The sequence below is a fragment of the Hypomesus nipponensis genome, chromosome 23 (genome assembly GCF_054491055.1).
Source record: "Hypomesus nipponensis isolate SF chromosome 23, ASM5449105v1, whole genome shotgun sequence".
Classification (NCBI taxonomy): Eukaryota; Metazoa; Chordata; class Actinopteri; order Osmeriformes; family Osmeridae; genus Hypomesus; species Hypomesus nipponensis.
Genome location: NC_140383.1, coordinates 2730001 through 2746437, shown reverse-complemented (window position 1 = coordinate 2746437; position 16437 = coordinate 2730001). Strand labels below are relative to the sequence as shown.

The 16437-nt window shown below is 48.8% G+C and overlaps 2 protein-coding genes across 4 annotated transcripts in view; one reads left to right on the top strand and one right to left on the bottom strand.

Moving 5' to 3' along the window:
* Positions 1-633: 633 nt before the first annotated feature.
* On the bottom strand, positions 634-3802 carry LOC146233601 (E3 ubiquitin-protein ligase TRIM69). The gene is made up of 11 exons (XM_084688998.1): positions 3654-3802; positions 3404-3501; positions 2901-2939; positions 2717-2803; positions 2509-2625; positions 2191-2307; positions 1962-2099; positions 1801-1852; positions 1686-1712; positions 1569-1595; positions 634-1383 (listed from the first exon to the last, which is right to left on the bottom strand). Exons 1-11 carry the CDS (start codon positions 3670-3672, stop codon positions 851-853), a joined length of 1254 nt encoding a protein of 417 aa, XP_084545124.1. The 5' UTR covers positions 3673-3802; the 3' UTR covers positions 634-850.
* A 172-nt stretch (positions 3803-3974) lies between these two features.
* Positions 3975-16437, top strand: part of rab3gap1 (RAB3 GTPase activating protein subunit 1) — a 31357-nt gene continuing 18894 nt past the window's right edge. For all 3 annotated transcript variants that reach the window (XM_084688996.1, XM_084688995.1, XM_084688997.1), the window contains exons 1-18: positions 3975-4094; positions 4787-4876; positions 5010-5065; positions 5665-5740; positions 5870-6005; positions 6527-6605; positions 6842-6961; positions 8863-9028; positions 9179-9278; positions 9892-9973; positions 10150-10218; positions 12162-12235; positions 12412-12504; positions 12886-13055; positions 13354-13464; positions 13760-13932; positions 14554-14608; positions 16204-16437. The exon at positions 16204-16437 is cut by the window's right edge and continues 99 nt beyond it. In XM_084688996.1, coding sequence (XP_084545122.1) covers positions 4859-4876; positions 5010-5065; positions 5665-5740; positions 5870-6005; positions 6527-6605; positions 6842-6961; positions 8863-9028; positions 9179-9278; positions 9892-9973; positions 10150-10218; positions 12162-12235; positions 12412-12504; positions 12886-13055; positions 13354-13464; positions 13760-13932; positions 14554-14608; positions 16204-16437 — 1812 coding nt within the window. In that variant the 5' untranslated portion in view covers positions 3975-4094; positions 4787-4858. The remainder of the gene's footprint in view (positions 4095-4786; positions 4877-5009; positions 5066-5664; positions 5741-5869; positions 6006-6526; positions 6606-6841; positions 6962-8862; positions 9029-9178; positions 9279-9891; positions 9974-10149; positions 10219-12161; positions 12236-12411; positions 12505-12885; positions 13056-13353; positions 13465-13759; positions 13933-14553; positions 14609-16203) is intronic.

Sequence of the window (16437 nt, the reverse complement as noted above, 5' to 3'; positions counted from 1 at the left end):
AGTATCTGCCTTGTGATTATCCTTCACTGCATTGTTAACATGGCAAGTGACTGGTGCTATTCGTCATCATAAGTATCTGCCTTGTGATTATCCTTCACTGCATTGTTAACATGGCAAGTGACTGGTGCTATTCGTCATCATAAGTATCTGCCTTGTGATTATCCTTCACTGCATTGTTAACATGGCAAGTGACTGGTGCTATTCGTCATCATAAGTATCTGCCTTGTGATTATCCTTCACTGCATTGTTAACAATCAGGGTGGTACCTCCAGTGGTTACCAGAACTTACATGCCAGTTTCAGTCTATAAACAGAACAGAGATTGGGCCTATATACTGCCAATGTTTGAATAATGACAGGACCTTTTACTACAGTACAACTTGTTCTGTTCACCAGGAGTGGGGCTAGAATGAGTTTGTTTACTTCTGATAGTTCTTCTTCCACTCATGTTGAGGAAGTAAAAGAGGAAGTGTATGTGGTTTCCTGTCAGATGTGATAAAAGGGAACACTTCAACTACTGTATTTATGTTGAATGTAGCCCACACATCTCTATATTTATGTCTGTACCAGAAACTTGTTAAAACATCTTTGTTTAACTAAATGTCTAGTGCTGATAATGCAGAAAAGATGCACATTTTTCAACTTGTACTGTAAATCATGTTGTTTATTATGAATTTGTCTTAATATCATTCAGTGCCTTCTTGCAAATAATAATGTTATTATTCTGTGTATACATACATGCTAGTTCATATGACCTGTGACAGTGACAAACATTGGACAGTATTTACAACATCTAACCACAACTACCTGAAGGCCATATTCTTTTATATATCTTTTTTATCATTACAATTTTACAGAATTTTCATCTCCCTGTCTGTCTCAAAGGTGCCAAACACGGGGTAAATCTTCCCCGCGTCATCAAAGTCAGCATCAAAGGTGTAGATGTGACGTTTCTGCTGAGCATCATAAAAGGAGACCTGCCCCTCCTCCATATCTAGGAACACCCCTAGCCTGCAGGGTGCAGAGCGCTCTAACTTAGTGACAGGTGAGGTCATGGCCATCAGCTGACCCAGCTGCAGACGCAGTGTCCAGTAACCAGCTGTTGTGTTGAGGTCAACAAACCCATGTCGAGGAGCAGACTCTCTGAGCACTCCTATCCTCCACTCATTCTTCCCTCTGACCTCCACCTCCCAGTAATGTCTGCCTGAGGTAAAGCCCTGTGCTCCCTGAACACACCACCACCCATCGTACTGACTAGGAGTCCTGCTGTATCCATCCCAGGGGTTGTGTTGACTCTCAATGATGGTGTCCATCTTAACCCTTTTCCTGTCCCTGGACACTTTGAGGCTTGGATTTGCTGTGTCTGGATCGAGTGTGATGTCATCTACAATGCAATAAAATAAAGTTAATATCAGTCTATTTATATTTTTAATACACAGCATAAATTGACAGAGTTGCTTTGCATGTGTTGATGGCGAATGAGTAGGTAGAGAAACTATTATCTGAAACTATTTGGCGTTATCTTGTGAAAGCTATCTACAGTATGTATGTTCATTCTTGTTTTCTTACCTGATGCTTTAGAAATCCAGTCCCAAACTGTGAAAGACAAAAACTACATTTAGATGTATTTTTTATTTTATTTTAAAGGCAGACAATGTTTTTTTTAGACAAGAAAAGAGTACACACCTGAGTCAGGAATGTGATTCAGAGCCACTGAAGTGAATAAAAACAACAATATTTATTTGTTTACACTTTAGATCACACCAAATTCCTTCTAGATGTGTCACACTCTGAGACCTACCTCTGCTCCCAAACCTCTGCTTGGTTGTGAGCCACTGCTTGGAGATGGAGCCCTGAAAAAATGAAAACAAAACCACTGAATGTCAGTTTCATTCCACGACATGTCTTTAATCATCCTGAATGCCACAGTTGGGAAGTTTAGAGTTTGCATGAAAGCCTCACCTCGTTCTCGTGCTCCTGCAGCAAACTCCAGATGAGGAAGTCCATGACAGGGAGCATGCTGGGAAGGTTTCCTCTCCTCCACTGTCTCTCCAGGTCCTGCAGCACTGAGCACACATCCTCCCCCAGACACACCTTATCCTGCAGGGACACCAACATGGGATGAGACCAGGGAGATTCTCTACACTGCAGTTTACTATGCAACACGATGAACCTGTGCTGTTCATTTCACCTGCTCCCTGGTGTTGAGGCTCCAGGCCCAGTCAGACAGCACCTTCCTGGCTTCCTTCAGTGTGAGTTCCTCATCTGGCGTGTGATCAGCTGTGGCTTGATGCTGTTCCTCTTTCATCTGGGAATGAACAGAAGTTTCATCCAGGTCACAAGTTATGCAGCTGATATGGAACAAACAGTCAACACAGTCAACATAGACTCGTTGTTGAATCAACATCGTCCTAGCAGTACTATGTAATTTGAGATATGTTGAGCAAGCAACATTAACTTAGAGGTGCGTGTCTATAGTGAGGATGCTGGCACAACACCAGTGTCTAACCTGTTCTGGCCCGAGTGAGTGCTTTACTTCGTCAGCCCAGTGCAGGATACAGTCTTGTCTCTCCTCCACACTAGATCCATCTTCACAGGCTCTGATCAGCAGTGATGAGTCTGTAATCTGTGTAGAACGACACAGGACCTTTAAGAACTGTCTCGTGGTTTGTAAGACATTGTATCTGTTTCTCTTAAAACATTGTGAACTGACCTACCTGAAGTATCTTGTTAAGTTCATCTGAAAGACCTCTGATTATAAGTTTAGACTCATCGAATGTGAAATCTTCTTTATCCTTGTGTCCCTGAAGGTAAACAGTCAGGGCTTTACAATGCCTGCTGATTTATGTAAGGATATTTATGATGATATTCAACGGGAATACATTTTCTTTTTGTCCTCACCAAAATCATGAGGACTTTTCTCTTGAGACGTTCCGTCAACTGTTATATTGAAAATACAGTGAGACATGTTATACACAGAAGACATGTTATACACAGAGAGACATGTTATACACAGAGACACGTTATACACAGAAGAACATTCTACTGCTCATTCCAGTACATGTTGATAACACTGTGGACTATTTGCTCAGCAGAGAGATAGTTGATGATACAGCACACTATTTGATTTGCCTAAGTTAGCTTAGTAACGACACTTGAAAGTTAACCTATCAAGCTGCCACAGAAGTATGTTGACTGGCTGGTTCCAGGAGACAAAAACAGATACCATCATTGCCCAAGATTGCAAAGATAACAATGCTATGAGAAGGAATGCAGACCAATTATTATACTACCTACCTTTTTTTTTTTACAACTTGATTACAAAATATTTACATTTGGACTAATCAAGTAATGAATCAGTTCAAACAGGCCATTCATTAGTATCCTCTCTTCCAACACATTACCTTCATGGTTGGTTTAGTAAAGGGTTGTGAACTACTGGTTGTTTCCTTGGTCTTTTTGAAGGGTCTTCCAAAGCTGCCATAACTGCCACAAACCCTCTCTGAAACAAACACAAGCAGGGAGGGAGAGGAAGTAAATGTAATAGCGTAGAAAACTCTAAGATACATCAAAACAAAATCCCCACATGTAAAAGGTAATGATATCTTACTTGCCATAAAGCACAAATGTGAATTTTGTCAAATGCAATCTTACCAGCTGTTTGAGGAGCCATCTTCAGTCTGAAAATGTTACAAAAACCCAGAAAAAAGTTTCATGTTTCAGCAGAGCTTGGTTCCTGGTTCGGTCTGAACTGACAGTTGGTTGCAGTTCTCTTCAATCAATACCAACTTGTTTTGATGGTAACAGCCTATGAAGAAACCACACAGTCGCCGCCCACTATTCAAATTTGAAGTTGCTGATTCGCTGCTGCTCCTGCTAGTCTAAGTGCATAACTCTGCAATATAGCAGTGTCTAAATATGACAACTGAAAGCATACGTCTCCGTTTTATTACGTAGGTTCACTTGATGTGATTGTAGAGAGGATAAAAGCCCTGAGAAAGCTATCTTCTGAGCTGCATCCTCAACGGAAACGTCCTCCATCCACACAGAGCCTTCCTGCGCCTGGCGCTGTCCTTCTGGATCCTCAGGGAGCAGGTAGACCCGTCAGTGTTTGACCTCACACGCTATCCCTGACTGAACTGAGATCGAGCTTTAGAACTCCTCACTGTGAGCGTCTCTGACACATACTAGCATTCCCCCATCTTCACTGGGAACTCCTAGAGCAGGGCCAGGGGTGTTCAATCCTGGTCCTCAGAGTCCGCTGTCCTGGATGTTTTAGATGTTTCCCTGATCCAACACACATGATTCAAATGTATGGTCGTTGTCAAACTTCCACAGAGCAGGGTAATTTACAACTTGTAGGCATATTAAGCATATATAGTCTATATAAGACTATAGGACAAGAATATATTAGCATATATAGCATATATAGTCTGCGTTCAGGACAAACGGCAAATAGAAAAACCGAAACTGGGGTGTTCCATGATTCATGAGCAAAATTCTGTCGCTGCTTAAATGAAGTTTTGGAACTTTCCCTATTTACTCAACCCAAATATCATGGGTTACCCCCCCCCCCCCCCCCCCCACACACACACACACACACACACACACACACACACTCGAGCAACGATTTCAAAACATTAGGCAACTAGCAAAAAAAATGCCTTTCACATGGCCGTAAAAAATAATGTCAAAAATACACAAACGTACTAAGTTGTGACAAATACTAGATAGCTTGCTTTCCCTTTGGTCCATGAGTTTTTCTTGACTATATACTTTTTTGACAGCGCGCTGTACGTTGGTTTAACGTCATTGCACGTAATGCAACGTGGAAAAAAATAATAAACAGAAAATCCATCATGGCGGCTGACAGTGATGTGAGTACTTTAGCTCAAATAACCAACTAACCTCTTAACAACTATTAAATTAAAGTTCGCACAATAACAGCACTAATAATACAAATCAGTGGGCCCTTACTATATTAATCTCAATCATTCATTTATATTGCAGCCCGAGTCGGAGGTGTTTGAGATCACGGATTTCACCACCGCGTCGGAGTGGGAAAGGTTAGAGATAGCGAACGCTAAGAAATGTAGCTAGACCATCTGCCTTGAAAGTGATCTCATGTTCATCGTCTGAACATAATGAACGTGGCCGTTGTTATCTGTTAAGTGTCCGAGAAGTATGTGACAAAGATATTTTTTTGTTCCGAACCCGCTAGCCAGCACAAACTACCTAGCCAGTTGGCTAATGTTGGCTAACCTACAACTTGTTATTGCTAGCTAGCAGTACGGTATCTGTCATTTCTTTTTTGATATCCGCCCCTTGTCTATTCTTTTCAAATTTATGGAATATGCAAATATATCAAGTTTGTCACATGCATTTTACATTGGATGATAATTCGCCAAATAACATCAGTAGGCACATTTTTATGGTTTTATGAAGGCTTAACTTTTTGCTGCATCTCACGGCCAAAACAAGCCATTACTGTACGAAACGGTTATTTTATCTAGCTTTTTACAAAATATGTATCACTGAAACTCTGCTCTCTGTTTACAACATGTAAAAGTGCATGTCTGGACTTCAAAAAAGATGTATGTATGTGACATGAGACTGTTGTATTTCCAGTTTGGTTGCACCTAACTCCCCAACCCTTGTCTCTCAGGTTCGTGTCCAGAGTTGAAGAGGTGTTGAATGACTGGAAGCTGATTGGCAACTCTACAGCCAAGTCCCCAGAGAAGGTAACCAATCAACTGTCACATAGTTGTGCACATTTTCACCAATCAAGAATCCCACAAACACCCTTCAGTCGGTGTCGTCTGTAACAGCTTCACACATTCACGGATGCTGATATGTCCTGTTTCATCCAGGGTGAATATACCAGCGGCACTTGGGAGGAGAAGACACTGGATATCAACTTTGCAGATTTCAAGTTCTCCATAACGCATCATTTCCTGAAGCAGGAGTCTGATGACTTGGCGGAGGGGAAGGAGGCTGCCGAGGAGGGTACGTTGGGATCCTTTTAGCCACAGTCCCACCCAACATGAATCATGTTTCCTAGCTAGCTACTGAACTAGCATCAGTCCCTCCCAGAATGAATGTTTTTTAGCCTGCTAGCCACTGAATTAGCATTAGTGATATTCTTGAAGATTCTTTAATATGGTACAGGTGGCTACTTTATAACTGCAAACAAATGCCATTAGTGGTGACTGACTACTTCCAAACAACACTTCATTTAGTCTTAGATATGTCTAGATGAGAATAGATCTATTGAGATCCCGAGGACCAAATCTCCATGGACACACACTCACTTCTAATCAATATCCAGCTAAGAGTGGTCAGGAATCAAAAATGATTGATCATGTTTCTGGTGACCTAATGTGAATTAGATATGAACATCAAACTGTCCAGAGCTTTTACAATATCCCTCTCTCCGTTTCTCTCTCTGTCTCTCTCTCTGTCTCTCTCTCTGTCTGTCTCTCTCCCTCTCTCTCTCTGTCTCTCTATCTCTCTCTCTCTCTCGTTAGATGCCTTCCCCATGGCCATGCAAGACCTCCTCTGTATGAACAACGACTTCCCTCCCAGGGCCCACTGCCTGGTCAGATGGTGAGCAGGCCAGCTGAACCTGAGTCTGCCCTCATCCGAACACTTCGTCCTCTGAAATGTCCCTGAATGTTTACCTTGTGACTTGGGGAGTGAGGGATTTCTGTTGAAGCTGGACTCTACTGAAGCCTGCTGTCTGTAACAGTCCACTGTGTGTGTGTGTGTGTGTGTGTGTGTGTGTGTGTGTGTGTGTGTGTGTGTGTGTGTGCGTGTGTGCGTGTGTGTGTGTGGGCGGGCAGGTATGGCATGAGAGAGTTTGTGGTCATATCCCCAGGGGCGAACTGCGAGGCCATCATCAGTGAGTCCAAGTGCAACCTTCTCTTCAGCTCCATCTCCATTTCCCTGGGAAACACTGGCTGGTAAGGACCCGTCACCCAGGGCAACGCACACCGCAAAGGAACCGTAACCCCTAGCGCAGGTTCATAGGCTTGCTTTCTGCCTGGTTAGTCACCATCATCCCCACAGCCCACGGAAACAAACCGTTTGCCGTCCCTATGGTAACCTAAGAGCGATAAAGAAACGTGTAATGATAAAAAAAATGCCCTAATTACAGTTGTGCTGAAAACGCATTTCTTGTGGACAAACTGGCCGTTTGAGGGTTAGTTAAAACCGCGGTGTGGATGATTTTTAACAAACAGATGAGGCAGCGTGAGCTCCTCTCAGATCCACACAGCAGCTGACGGCGCTGCCTCTGTCTCTGTAAAGCCCCTCTGTAGAGCCCCTCTGTAGAGCCCCTCTGTAGAGCCCCTCTGTACAGCCCCTCTGTATAGCCCCTCTGTACAGCCCCTCTGTACAGCTCCTCTGTATAGCCCCTCTGTACAGCCCCTCTGTACAGCTCCTCTGTATAGCCCCTCTGTAGAGCCCCTCTGTAGAGCCCCTCTGTAGAGCCCCTCTGTAGAGCCCCTCTGTACAGCCCCTCTGTAGAGCCCCTCTGTACAGCCCCTCTGTAGAGCCCCTCTGTATAGCCCCTCTGTACAGCCCCTCTGTAGAGCCCCTCTGTACAGCCCCTCTGTAGAGCCCCTCTGTATAGCCCCTCTGTACAGCCCCTCTGTAGAGCCCCTCTGTACAGCCCCTCTGTACAGCTCCTCTGTATAGCCCCTCTGTATAGCCCCTCTGTAGAGCTCCTCTGTATAGCCCCTCTGTATAGCCCCTCTGTAGAGCCCCTCTGTAGAGCCCCTCTGTACAGCCCCTCTGTACAGCTCCTCTGTATAGCCCCTCTGTATAGCCCCTCTGTAGAGCTCCTCTGTATAGCCCCTCTGTAGAGCCCCTCTGTACAGCCCCTCTGTATAGCTCCTCTGTAGAGCCCCTCTGTAGAGCTCCTCTGTAGAGCCCCTCTGTAGAGCTGCTCTGTAAAAATAGAATCGCGGTGGGGGCGGCACAAGCTCTTTACCCGTGGCATCGCGTTGCAGCGGGGGTCACTGCGTAGCCATGGCAACTGCGGATGACGATGTTTGGCGGGAAGAGCTGCCGGCAAGGTCACCCGCCCTCCCGCTTGGGATGATGGGAGATGGAGTTCAGCCCGTGCTCTGGTACGACCCACTACCCCGGGCTGGGCGGAGACCGTTGAAGGGCAGAGTGTTGGATTGGTTTGTTTGTGAGCGTTGAGTACTGTTTAGTGCAGAGATGATTGTTGAGGAGTAGGAACTCAACGCTGCAGAATGCAGCTTGTTGGTTTTTGAAGTGTCATCAAACGACACGGTCGGCATGCAAAATCAGTGACAGAACGCTGATAATGTCGCATACAGTCAATTCACAGCCTCTCTTTTCACTTACCAAGGATCATTACACTCCAAACATCCACTGGCACTGAACATGACCTCACGCCCAACCTGCAGTTCCTCATCTGTCCACCAGGTGCTGCTCTGCAGCCGTGATAAAATAAGAGACAAGGAGGTCTGCCATGCAGCTCAATCCAGCACACCTGCATTAAGCCTGTCTCCATCCTGTCTCTGTCCCCCAGCACACATGCATTAAGCCTGTCTCCATCCTGTCCCCCAGCACACCTGCATTTAGCCTGTCTCCATCCTGTCTCTGTCCCCCAGCACACCTGCATTAAGCCTGTCTCCATCCTGTCTCTGTCCTCCAGCACACCTGCATTAAGCCTGTCTTCATCCTGTCCCCCAGCATACCTGCATTAAGCCTGTCTTCATCCTGTCTCTGTCCTCCAGCACACCTGCATTAAGCCTGTCTTCATCCTGTCCCCCGGCACACCTGCATTAAGCCCATCTTCCCCCTCTCCTCTCTGTCCCCGCGGGAGCAGCCAGGTGCCCGTGTTTGTCCAGATTCAGCAGAAGTGGCGCAGGATGTACGCCGGGGAGTGTCAGGGCCCGGGGGTGCGGACCGACTTTGAGATGGTGCACCTGCGCAAGGTCCCCAACCAGTACAACCACCTCGCCGGCCTGCTGGACATATTCAAGTCCAAGATAGTGAGTACGGAGCGCCGGCTGGAGACTCTGGCTGTTCTGAGGACTTGATCCACCCTGTATTTATACGTCTTCACAGGCGAAAAACCCAGAAAACAGGTGTTCCTCTCATCTCCCTTCCCGACTGTCTCCCTCTCCTTCCTCTTCCACCAGGGCTGCCCTCTGACCCCCTTGCCCCCCATCAACATCTCCATCCGCTTCACTTACGTCCTGCAAGACTGGCAGCAGTACTCATGGCCCCAGCAGCCCCCTGGTGAGTGCCCCATAGGCCTCATCTCTAAAAAGCAGGAAGTAGATACGTGGGCAACTAGCTGTTGTAGTTCAAGTGAGTAACGTAAACAGTCCTCGCCCTCGGGGTGAGATCAAAGTCCACAGCTGTTCGTCAACGCTTCCCCACGCACTAGCTTACTTTTTTGGGATATTGATATGTAATGTACTTGCTCAACTTCCATCTTTGCTCCAGATTTTGTAGTGGCTTCTTCCCAGAGTTAAGTAGCTCGCTCCGGGCCGGTGTTTAGCATGAGACGAGCGTTTTGAGTGGTTGGGGCGGGCGGAAACCTGTAGGAGGTCGAAGAGCTGTTTAACCGGCTTACAAACGGACGCCATTTTCTGCTCCTCTCCAACGGTACGAGAGGGAAGGGAGTAGGCGGGCAGAGGTCAACTAGATGTTCTTGTAACTCTGCCAGGGAACTGAGTGTATGTGTGTTGGTGTGAACCCTTTTTCAGTATGTACAATGCAGCAGCCATTTGCCTCGAAGGGTATATATAACATGTTTAAGAAAGCAACTTTTTGTGTGTGTTTGGTTTTGTTGGTTCTTTGTGAATAAAGAGGGTCTGAGCTAAGCGTGTCGTGTTCCCGCCCGCAGACTTCGACGCTCTCCTCGGAGGCGAGGTGGGAGGCGTGGAGTTCGGGAAGCTTCCATTCGGCGCCTGCGAGGATCCAATCAGGTGAGGCCTATCGCAGCCATGACGACAAGGCACGCTAGTTAGGGATCTCTTGGGTGGTTTTCCCCCCTTCATGATTTAGCTTTGAGACATGAGAACTGCAAAATCTGTTTGTTAACAATAGGAGATATATGTGACATAAACCTTTTTTTTATATATATATATATATTTTATTCTAGTGAGCTTCACCTGGCAACCACATGGCCTCACCTCACCGAGGGCATCGTCGTGGACAACGACGTCTACTCGTAAGCGTGAACCACCCATCCTCTGGTATCTCCTCTGGTCTCTCGTCTCTCCTATCTCTTCTCTCCCCTCTCCTCTCGTTTCTCTCCTCTCGCCTCTCTCCTCTTCTCTTGTCTCTCTCCTCTTGTCTTTCTCCTCTCTTTTCTCGCCTCTCCTTCTCTTGTCTCTCTCCTCTCTACTCTTGTGTCCCCTTCTCTCGCCTCTCTCCTCTTCTCTTGTCTCTCTCCTCTCTCCTCTTGTCTCTCTCCTCTCCTTCTCTTGTCTCTCTCCTCTTGTCTCTCTCCTCTCTCCTCTCTCCTCTCACCTCTCCTTCTCTTGTCTCTCTCCTCTCTCCTCTTGTCTCTCTCCTCTCTCCTCTCTCCTCTTGTCTCTCTCCTCTCTCCTCTTGCCTCTCCTTCTCTTGTCTCTCTCCTCTCTCCTCTTGTCTCTCTCCTCTCTCCTCTCGCCTCTTCTCTTGTCTCTCTCCTCTCGCCTCTCTCCTCTTCTCTTGTCTCTCTCCTCTTGTCTCTCTCCTCTCTTTTCTCGCCTCTCCTTCTCTTGTCTCTCTCCTCTCTCCTCCTGTCTCTCCTTCTCTCTCCTCTCGCCTCTCTCCTCTTCTCTTGTCTCTCTCCTCTCTCCTCTTGTCTCTCTCCTCTCCTTCTCTTGTCTCTCTCCTCTATCCTCTTGTCTCTCTCCTCTCTCCTCTCGCCTCTCCTTCTCTTGTCTCTCTCCTCTCTCCTTTTGTCTCTCGCCTCTCTCCTCTCGCCTCTTCTCTTGTCTCTCTCCTCTTGTCTCTCGCCTCTTCTCTTGTCTCTCTCCTCTTGTCTCTCTCCTCTTCTCTTCTCTCTCCTTCTCTTGTCTCTCTCTCCTCTTCTCTTGTCTCTTCCCTCCTTGACAAAACGCCTGCAGGAGCCAGAATGTTTTATTAAAAGCTTTTCACCTTCCTGAGTGACAGCAGCAGCAGTGAAAGACGAGGTGGGAGGCGGGGGTCAACGTTTTGAAACGTCTCTTCTGAGGCAGACGAGCCGCAAAGAGCTCACGCACACGCCGAGGTGATGCCGACGCTCCGAACAAGTTCTAGAACCTTCGCGACACTGTGAACAGGTTCTGTCGCCCATTTTAATTTCCAGGGCGTCAGACAGTGTAGGTGTGTGAGGGGGCGGATGTGGAGGAGGTGAATTAGAGAGAGAGAGAGAGAGGGAGAGGGAGAGAGGGAGAGGGAGAGAGGGAGGAAGGAGGGAGGAAGTGAACGAGTGTGGAAGTAGGGGTGGTTTTAACAAGTACCTCTGTAGTGGTGTCGGACTGCATTAAAGGCCAAATTGATTCACGGACGGCAAATTTTCAGTTTTCCCGGTCTCAGCTCTGAAAACGGTGCTCAGCGAGCCGTCGTATCATATTAACGCTGTTTGTGTTTCCTCGACGTCCCTGCACCCCCCTCCCAGCTCCACTCACAGTTCCATCCTCTTCTCTGTAATTACGCAGAAGATTCTTTTTTTGAAAATCTGTGCACCTGAAGCAGAGGAGGATGGACTGGTGATGATGGTGATTACCCAGCCAGAGACCAGCAGGTCCACCTCCAGGAGTTCTGAGGAGTTATTTTCATGACTGTTCCAGAAAAGGAAAGGGGGAGAAGAAAGTGAAGCAATTTTGGCGGGGAACGGTTTATTTTAATTAGCTTAAGGCTATTTACATAAAAACTAAGCTTCAAGTAAACACAATGCAGTTGCAATGCTGTGGAATAAAAATGGGAATATGTGATTTTTTTCATTCTTCACGCATTCGATAGGATGAATTTCAAGTACACATCCAAACATTATACATTTTCCATGACTACCGAGGCAGAGAGCAAATAAATGTGTGTTGGGTGTCCTAACCTTGACCGACAATGGTGGTCTGCTGAGTTTGGACCCAGTGACCTTCCCCCATGCGGTCTGACCATATGTCCTCTCCACGTGTGACCCCACAGTGACCTGGACCCTCTCCAGGCCCCTCATTGGTCCGTGCGAGTCCGCAAGGCTGACAACCCCCAATGCCTGCTGGGTAAGATCTTCCATCCACTGCCAGAACTAGTGATACGACAGAAATGTCGCGATCCCAAATCTGATGTCCATGAAATATCGTTCATTGGGGGGTCCAGTCCCTTTATTCACCCCCTGGAAGGCGAGGTGTGTCTAATGAGGCTGAGGGGGATTTGAACCTTTCTCTTCCGCATCCAGGAGACTTCCTGACGGAGTTCTTCAAGCTGTGCTGCAGGAAGGAGACCACCGAGGACGTGCTGGGCCGAGGGGCGGCTGAGGACGAGGGCAAAGGTCGGTCGCACCACCTGTCCAACCAGCATGAAGTTCACCACGGCTCCATGTTGAAACTGTCCAAGCAGTCCCTCCCCTCCCTGGTGTCCCTCCCCCTGTTCTGATTGGACAATTCCAGGCCGGTGAAACCAACATGGGTGTGGGGGGTGTCCTAATCCTGGGTTTGTTTAGGTTTTTACACACTGAGAATCGGAGCTTGCAGATGGAAGGAAAGACAGAAAGCGGAGATTCTCTGATTTTCACACAGAGCGTTTGTTTCACCAGACGCTTGTTTGTTTACCGACGCGTGTCGAGATAGCATATGCTCTACCAGCTTCCACCTCTCCACTTCCTGTTGTGATACGCTTCTTTCCTGTCTCCTCTCCCCCCCCCCCCCCCCAGACAACAGTGACATCACGGCCGCCCTGTCGAAGCTGACGGAGCCTGCGGCGGTGCCCATCCCTAAGCTGTCCGTGTCCAACATGGTGCACAGCGCCCGCAGACGCATCCGCCGCCACCGCCGCGTCGACGAGTCTCCGCTCAGCAACGACATCCTCAACTCCATACTGCTGGTGAGGGGGCGCACACACACACACACAGACACACACACACACACACACACCAGACCGGAGTGTCAGCTGTGACGAGCCACAAAGGCCATGTGTTTAGAATCTGATGTGTGCTGAAACCCTCTGAAGGCTTAAAGAGGATTTGGCTCCTCAGACATCCAGTAGTGTCTTTACCTTTGTGGCCAGGTGTAGGCATGTGTGTGTGTGTGTGTGTGTGTGTGTGTATCCAGAAGGCAGATGAGGGCTGACTGCTTGCTGCACTCAGGAGCGGACTCACACGGGGTGTTTTGTGGTGTTTCAGTATCTGTTTCCTGACGCGGCGGTGGAGAAAGCGTCCTCCGAGGCGAGCGAGAGCAAGACCACGCAGTCAAGCTCAGATGGAAAAGGGGAGCAGGAGAAGGACTCTGACTACGTAGGTTATGTCTGGCCTGCTGTCTCTAGGCTGACTCACAGGAAGATACTGGATGCAATGGGTGGGTTATTTGAGTAGCGTTGCAGTTGTGGTGTTAGCTACTTACTCTGTTGTCTGTCTGTCCATCTCTGTCTGTCTCTTTCTTTCTCTCTCTCTCTGTCTGTCTCTCTTTCTGTCTGTCTGTCTCTGTCTGTCTGTCCCTTTCTTTCTTTCTCTCTCTCTGTCTGTCTCTCTTTCTGTCTGTCTGTCTCTGTCTGTCTGTCTCTTTGTCTCTCTCCCTCTCCTCCTCCTCCAGAACCTGTTTAACCAGCTGAAGTCAGCGCCCAGCGACAGCCTGACGTACCGGCTGGCTCTGTGCGTGTGCCTGGTGAACTTCTACCATGGCGGGCTGAGGGCTGTGGCTCACCTGTGGCAGGAGTTTGTCCTGGAGATGCGCTACCGCTGGGAGAACAGCCACCTGGTGTATGGGTGAGTGACCGGAGCCTGCCCTCTCACAGAACCAGCCTGTCTAGGCCCTCTCTTACAGAACCAGCCTGTCTAGGCCCTCTCTTACAGAACCAGCCTGTCTAGGCCCTCTCACAGAACCAGCCTGTCTAGGCCCCCTCACAGAACCAGCCTGTCTAGGCCCTCTCTTACAGAACCAGCCTGTCTAGGCCCTCTCTTACAGAACCAGCCTGTCTAGGCCCTCTCACAGAACCAGCCTGTCTAGATCCTCTCTTACAGAACCAGCCTGTCTGGGCCCTCTCTTACAGAACCAGCCTGTCTAGGCCCTCTCTTACAGAACCAGCCTGTCTAGGCCCTCTCACAGAACCAGCCTGTCTAGATCCTCTCTTATAGAACCAGCCTGTCTAGGCCCTCTCACAGAACCAGCCTGTCTAGATCCTCTCTTACAGAACCAGCCTGTCTAGGCCCTCTCACAGAACCAGCCTGTCTAGATCCTCTCTCACAGAACCAGCCTGTCTAGATCTTCTCACAGAACCAGCCTGTCCAGATCCTCTCACAGAACCAGCCTGTCCAGAGCCTCTCACAGAACCAGCCTGTCTGGGTCACAGCGTGTCCCAGCTGATCCTCTTCTCTCTCCATGTGCAGGTTGGCCAGTGGCTCCCCTGACCTCCGATGCTGCCTCCTGCACCAGAAACTTCAGGTGACCTGAAGCCTGTCCATCCATCTGTCTGTCTATCCATCCATATACCCATCCATTTATTCATCCATCCATCCATATACATGCACACATCCATCAATCCACATCCATCCATACTGAGCTACAAACATCCATCTTACATAGACACTAGTCACAAATCTGTTTTCCAAACATTAATAGGTTGGGTGAGAAAAGCTCTAAGTTTCTACAACAAAGAATGTTGGCACGTCTTTTGATAAAGACACACAATAAACCCCCACGCACGCAATACTGAACAAAAGCAACATGGAAACATTAATCCAGTACGAAAAGTAATCTGTCTGCTGAACGTTTGTATTGCTTAGTGGTGGGAGGGGGGGGATGCAGCAGGATGGGTCAAGAAGACAGTGGCTAGTTTACAAGGAGCTAGGACAGTCAGCCGGAGATGTGCGTTAGCGTTACAGCAGAATTACACCCGCTCACTGAAGGAGTCCATCTCAATGGTGTTTAATGTGGTCGTGATGAGGATGGGAGGAACGCGGGGGCACATGAAGAGGGAGAGCTGGAACACAAAATGGTGTCGCAAAAACAGAGAGGAGCACAGACGTGCATTTCACGTGTCGGTGCGTGTGGGGCGTTGCTGTGGCGCTGGTGTTTACGTTGCGCTAACAGAGGCAGCTAACGGTGTTTCTGCGTGTCTGAGCTGCGCGACCGGCCTGGCTGAGAGGCGGGCGGGAGAGATCCTGAGAGCAGTGCCTGCTACCCTGCGGAGCGGCTCTGGTTTCAGTCTGGGATCCACACCCAGACTCTGTTGTTGTTCAGCCACCCACGCACCACCTGCGGGAGAGAAACAGAGACTAATAAAGATGTCCAGAGAGAAAGGGATGGGAGGAGGGAGGGAGAGAGAGATGGGGGGGCGGAGGCGAAGGGAGGGAGAGAGAGAGAGAGAGCGTGATGGGCGGAGGGATGGAGGAAGAGAGAGGTATGGAGGTGGAGGTAATATCTGGGTGGAGAGGCGAGGCGGTGAAAGTTCGGCAGGAGAGACTCTGCCTCTTCTCCTGCAGTCTGTAATAAGAGCGGCGCCCGGACACAGTCAGACTGCCAGCTTCCGGTTCATCTTTCTATCATTCCCTCCATCCGTCTCCCTCTCTCCATATTCATTCCTCACACTCTCCCTCCCGCCCCCTCCTCTCCCAATCTCTTTCTTTTTTTACTCCCCATTCAACTAATCATGAGTCAGTATTACAGGAGAGAAGTGAGCCTTATTCACAGTAATAAAGGGCCATGCCGGGCTAGACGGCTGGTTCTCTCAGAGGAGCGAGAGAGGGGAGAGAGAGAGGAGAGAGTAGGGCTTTGGGGAGAGGCAGGGCAGTGATTATGAGAAATGGCTCGATAAGGGGGAGAGGGGGGGGGGGGTTGTGAAGAGGCTAAGACACTACTGTGAGATGCGCACACACACTCTCTTTTACTCACACACACACACACTCACTCTCTCTTACATGATCACTCACTCACTCTGTCTTACTCACTCACTCACACACACACATCCTCCCAAAAGGTTGCCCATAGCTCCGCAGCATCCCAGCCCTCATCACTCTCTGTCTCCGCTCCTCGCCCAGATGCTCAACTGCTGCATCGAGAGGAGGCGGGCGAGGGACGGTGGGCGGCGGGCCCCGGGGCCCGGGAGAGATAGGAAGACACCCGGACGCCTGGGCCCCGACAGCGCCGCGCCCGCCACCGCCGCCACAGCAGACGGGAGAGAGGTGTCCCCCGGGAAGTCTTGGGACTCGTGGAGCGACAGCGAGGAGGAGTTCTTTGAGTGTCTGAGCGACACGGACGAGCTGAAGGAGCCC